Here is a 6,000-nt window from a genome sequence, read left to right on the forward strand (position 1 = left end):
CTTATCACTGGAAGAATTTAGGGGACAGAGTGAAGCGAAAATATTAAATCTTGAAGTAAAGTTCCAGGTACTTGAGAATAAGTAGTCAAGAGAATGTGATGATGAGCATAGGGAACTCGTATACGCACTGGATAAATTTAAATTATACAAGAATTAGGAATTGTCGTATTCGAAAGAAAGACTAAAATCTCCTTAGGAAAATCATAATTGTTAGCCACTTCCTAACTCAACTAAAATTTATAAGAAGTATTTGAGGAATATTAAAGTAATTCTTACTAAGATATTTTGCAAAAATCATCATTACCTAGATAAAATTTTAACTCACGTCCTATCAATGCACTTGGTTCGCCTCATAATAAATGTGTATAATGTAAGGAGATCAAAGGTTTCAACATAGGGTAGCCAACATTAAGTGCCTAGCGAGCTGTACACCCCTACGTGGGAGCTGCTTGTTCCGAAAGGCGCACATATCAGCTTTGATGTCGTGAAGTGTTGAGGTTACTTAAGCGCCGGGTCGGGAGGTGGTGTTTCAGCAGAGCATGCAGCCACGCCAAGAGCTGCCGGCTTAAGCGAAGTGTTAGCCATGGCATTCAATATTTACTAGCGTATACCGACAGGCAAGAGGTGAAACAAGCTTCATGATATATTATCCTTAGGCTAATATTCTTTAATTTGCAACTATGAAGTTCACTGAAATTATTAGCCACTTTGAAGTGTGATTGTCGAAATATGAAAGATATCATGACCTAGAAGATATCCTCACATAAAATATTCATCCGTGTAAGGTTTCTACATTTTCATACGTCGCAGCCGTAATGAAAATGAAAATGAAAAACCACAACCCGTTTTCCAGTCATTGACCGGGTCAGGGATGGAATGAATGAAGCAGATATAGGCTATTAGTACGATGGGGTCGCCACTCCCAAAGTGATTTATTAATGACTGATATATCGCAGCCGTAATAATAATAATAATAATAATAATAATAATAATAATAATAATAATAATAATAATAATAACAGCTGTGAGGAATGTAACGAGACGTGACTGATTTCGCAGAGTCTAAAGAAATGTATTTAGGATCGATCCTAGAAGATTAAACATTTATTCATTATATTTCATATCCCAAAATTGCCTGATAATTGTATTATTATTATTATTATTATTATTATTATTATTATTATTATTATTATTATTATTATTATTATTATTATTATTATTATTATTATTATTACAGTATTAACAATTATTTTGATATTTGATAGAACCCCATATTCTTTTAAAACATGTTTTACTTAAGGATTTCGTTCATTCAAAGAAACGATTAAAATTCGATCCTAATACTAAAAATATTTATGTATTTTGCAATTTGTTTTACTTCGCACCGGCACGGATAGGTCTTAAGGCGAAGATGGGATAGGAAAGGTATAGGATGGGAGAGGAAGCGACCGTCGCCTTAATTGAGGTAGACTCCCAGTATTTGCCTGGTGTGAATATGGGTAACCACGTAAAACCATCTTCAGGGCTGCCGATAATGAGGATCGAACCCATTATCTCCCGAATGCAAGTTGACAGCTACGTGACTCACGCCATGCAGCCACTCGCTCAGTAAATGGTAATGTAATATTATATTCAATGCTAGCATCTCAGACATCATACTCATGAGTAAACTGAGGATGTATTGCACTATATTTAGAACAAAGCCAAATAAATAGAACTATACTAATTAAACTGGCAGGCATAAAAGTTCAAAGGTGCTGCAAGTTCAATGATGTAATTTTTTTTAAATTTGACGACTATATTTTGAAAGAGTGGTAAAGCTTTAGTGTGTTATTTGAGGGCATGATCTCGAGCCGTAAGACTTTTTGTTCGACAACGGAAGGCTAGGCAATGCATTCTGGACGTGTTGACACATACACGCCTGTTACAGTGCAACATAGCGTCGAAGTACCCAGTCATAAACGTGTCTCGTAACTGTAATGTGATGTACCCCTTGATTTCAAAGCTCTGCAGAGCAAGCTAGATAACTAAATGTGGGAAAGGGAGGATAAAGTTCGCGAAAGAAATAAACGTCTGTGTGAGGAAAGGACGTGAAATAGCTTTATTTTCGTGGCAGTGGGAACACACGAAATACTACGAAATTTCAAAATACACTGGAAATTTTATATACGAGGGAAAACTGTGAAATGCCTTTCAGGAATTTAGCTGCACAATGTAGGATCTAGAATTCACTGATACTGACTTAAGGGCCTGCATACGTATGATAACGTACTCCTAAGCGTATGATGTGCTATATACTATACAGCTACTTAGCGAAAGTACTAAAATAATATCCTCTTTCGCCGCTACCGCCAACCGCACTACATTTACCGTCGTTGTCTTGTGTTTCCGGGTCGTATGCTACGAACTGGGAATAAACGATATTTCTGCACTCTTTCCATAACAGCGTTCATTTTGCTCATTAAAAATATCCTTATCGTAAACTTTTACAACGCAAAAGTGAAAGCTTTCCATAAGTTCCTTTAAAACTAATATTCTTATTTCTTTCGTAAATGATAAGGAACGTCTTCCATGATTTAATTAGCCTGTTCTGCGAACATTTTAAAAGCAAGGTACGCATACATTTTATAACACTTGTTACCGATGGCCTACCTCGACGTTGTGTTGCTCAGGTAACAAGCGTGTGTGTCAACACGTCCAGAATATACCGCCTAGCCTTGCGCTGTTGAACGCTGTGTGATGCAGCTTGCGATCATGCCCTAAAATTGCATGTTAGAACATTACTTCTCTTTGAGAAAGTAGTTATCCGATTTTAAAACTATATCTTTGAACACGTAACAACTTTAACTGCCGTGCCAGCTTATTAGTTAGTATAGTTCCATTTAATAATGAAGTTCGTATCGATAGCTCAGTTATTCCTTTCCCTACGGGAAATCGTAACACAGATTTTATAGAGCTCCTTACCTCCATTTTCATTTTTTTTACAAGTTGCCTTACGTCGCACCGACACAGATAGGTATTAAGGCGACAATGTGATAGGAAAGGGCTAGGAGTCGGAAAGAATCGGCCGTGGCCTTAATTAAGGTACATCCCCAGCATTTGCCTGGTGTGACAATGAGAAACCACGGATAAACATTTTCAGGGTTGTCGACAGTGGGGTTCGAACCCACTATTTCTCGATTACTGGATACTGGCCACACTTAAATGACTATACAATCGAGCTCGGTTACGGTGGAAGTACAGACTCCTTTATTTTCATTCCTATATCCTATAACTATAAAATTTTCACACTTTGATAAATTATGAAAAATAATGAACAAGCCTACTTACATTGTATAATGCCAATATTTGTTAGAGCAATATATTTCAAAAATGCATTAGATATGGAGTATTTTCTTATTTCACTTGTTTGCTACGTATATTTTCTATTTTTCATATTATTGTATTGTGATCTCTTTCAGGTAATGTTCAATTATATGGAAAACAATGTCTTATAAATTATAACATCGTCCTTTATCATCAGCACCATCATAGGTTGAAGATCAGTAATTCACTCAGTAATCTTACATACAAAAATGATAATGGGTAAATAATCCAGACGAATATGTTCATTGTGCACTAACGGGTAAAGTCAGTGAAAACTTATAAAATTATTTCCGCATAAGTCTACTTTTCTGAAATGAAACCAGTTCATTGGTAGTAAATTTGAAAAAGTAGGCATATACTACAGCATGCCGTCGGTGCAGCTGAAGACACCGCTATGTTACGATGTTGTCGGATAAATACCAACCCGCAGCACATACAGACGAGATATAAAGCACACAATATTGAACCTTAGATGACAAAACATTTGAAATTTGATGAAGTTTAAACAAAAAACAACTGTATCAAGGAGCTCAAACCAATCATCATTTTACTACAGAAGACACTGGTAGTACAAGAGTGGTTTACTTACCGATGACCGTGAGCTTGACTTTGGTGTTGCGAGTCGGGGACTGCCGAAAGTCTACACGGCAGCGATAGTCTCCTTCGTCTCGCTCATCAACGTTATCTAACGACAGCGTGGCCGGCTCGGTGATTGTTCTGAAGTAGCCCCTTTCGTCTAGGATCTCTTTGTCTCTCCAGTGCGACGCCAGTTCACTGTGCTTGCCCCGGATATCGTAACTGAAACACATATAAATTACTCTTGTTGAAGATTATACAAACAACTTGTTGAAGGTATATTACATCACATTGTGGTAACAACGAACAGTACACTATACTAATGTCTCAACATAAAAACCACTACTATAACTTGCAATTCACAAAGATAATTTAATTCTGTAGTACAGTGAAATACATATTTTACTACGGCTTCCAGAGAGAAGGTGAACAAATATGTTGTTGTTGTTTGAGTCATCAGTCCATAGACTGGTTTGATGCAGCTCTCCATGCCACCCTATCCTGTGCTAACCTTTTCATTTCTACGTAACTATTGCATCCTACATCTGCTCTAATCTATGAACAAATATATCCGACAGTAACCAAATACATCTGTACTCGCTGATATCACAGTTTACAGACTTCGTTGCTAATTTTTCGTCAACGCAGTCGCGGTTTGCATACCGATCCACGCATATGAGTTTTTTCTGGTGTTCTGAATTCAATTTGATTTCACAGCATATGACGTAGGTTTAAGAGTCACGTAACATTCAATATTTGGTTGCTGTAAATGTGTACTTAATTTACACTGGCAAGATTGCTAGTGAGAACATTATATGCTCATAACGCTCAAAATTCTGGTTTTCTTCACCGCAGACATGACGGTAAGGTAAGAACAAAAATAACAATAACGTACTGTCTGTTTCATAGAAAATGTAAGTGATTATCAGCCCAGTTCACTTATGGGGAGTGGGCAAGCATTTTAAATGACTTTTTTGAAATGTTTTCTCATAAAATTATTTGGACTCAGCTGAACGAAATGGCGTATGATTTATTAAAATACGCTACCCGTAAACATTTACAAAATATATTTTAGAATACTAATGCACAAGTGAGAAATTTTACAACTTCGGGCATGCTTATCGTTGAAATTAGCTATTTCTGTAACCATTTGATCTAGAAGGCCGTGGTTTTCACAAATCTGTTCCATAATTATGTGTGAGAAGTTACCGGCACCGTCATAGTAAACGCTCAGATAATGCTCACTATGGATCAGGCTGTTTCTAGGTGCTGACATGGGTCAATGTATGAGTGAACATTGTGTCTTACCTTGAACTCGGTTTCTGAAAAAGGACATCTTTCACATGTCTGACCCATTATCTCATGAAGTATACAAGCTGAGGAGATCGTTTTTTTAGAGAGTGATTTTATGTCTTAATGCAGCTACTGAACTAGGAAAAAGTATTTCGCTTGATTGTTTCTAATTTAGAAAAATTGTAATGACATTTTACCCAACATATGGAACATTAAAGAATGAATAAATGTACAGTTGTTCACTCAATCCACTTCATTCTAATTCTGTACCTAGGGGAAGGTTGTAATTATCAGTGGCAAATATGTCAAAACTTTAACCTTTAGTTCCTGCGATATTGGGAAATCTCTTCTGTCAAGTTAACATCGTCAAGGTAGGGCTTTCCCACTCCCCTTACTGTGTAAGGTATCTACGGGATGTATTATGTTAGTGTGATTTATCTACTGATTCGTACATGTGTTAGGAGATAGAATTATGAAAAACTCGCCGTATCTTCAAGGAAAGAAACATTTCAGAGTTTCCTTACAACTCAGAACAACAAAGTGGTATACACTCTCACCCATCTCCTGCATTAATGGAATATCGCCATCCTAGTCAGGGTTGTCATCCACTCCGTTAATCACAAATTCAGAAATGTACTAATAAATTCTAATTATCGGAGCATTTCCAAATTCGATTCTAAAGTTGAGGGACAAAATGTTCTCCACCCTCGTGGAGTGTAGCGTTACAAAAATGTTGCAAAGTTTGGGCTGGGAAGATTTGAGAGA

The 6,000-nt window shown here is 36.8% G+C and overlaps 1 protein-coding gene across 1 annotated transcript in view; it reads right to left on the minus strand.

Moving 5' to 3' along the window:
- The window catches only part of LOC136863558 (nephrin), a 1,173,968-nt gene extending 1,169,507 nt beyond the window's left edge, over positions 1 to 4,461 (minus strand). Inside the window, exons 1-2 of the mRNA XM_068225991.1 lie at positions 4,454 to 4,461; positions 3,956 to 4,164 (exon numbers count right to left, since the gene is read on the minus strand). Of these exons, the coding sequence (XP_068082092.1) occupies positions 3,956 to 4,164; positions 4,454 to 4,461 (217 nt within the window). The remainder of the gene's footprint in view (positions 1 to 3,955; positions 4,165 to 4,453) is intronic.
- Between the last annotated feature and the right edge of the window lie 1,539 nt (positions 4,462 to 6,000).

Source organism: Anabrus simplex, chromosome 2 (assembly GCF_040414725.1).
Source record: "Anabrus simplex isolate iqAnaSimp1 chromosome 2, ASM4041472v1, whole genome shotgun sequence".
NCBI lineage: Eukaryota > Metazoa > Arthropoda > Insecta > Orthoptera > Tettigoniidae > Anabrus > Anabrus simplex.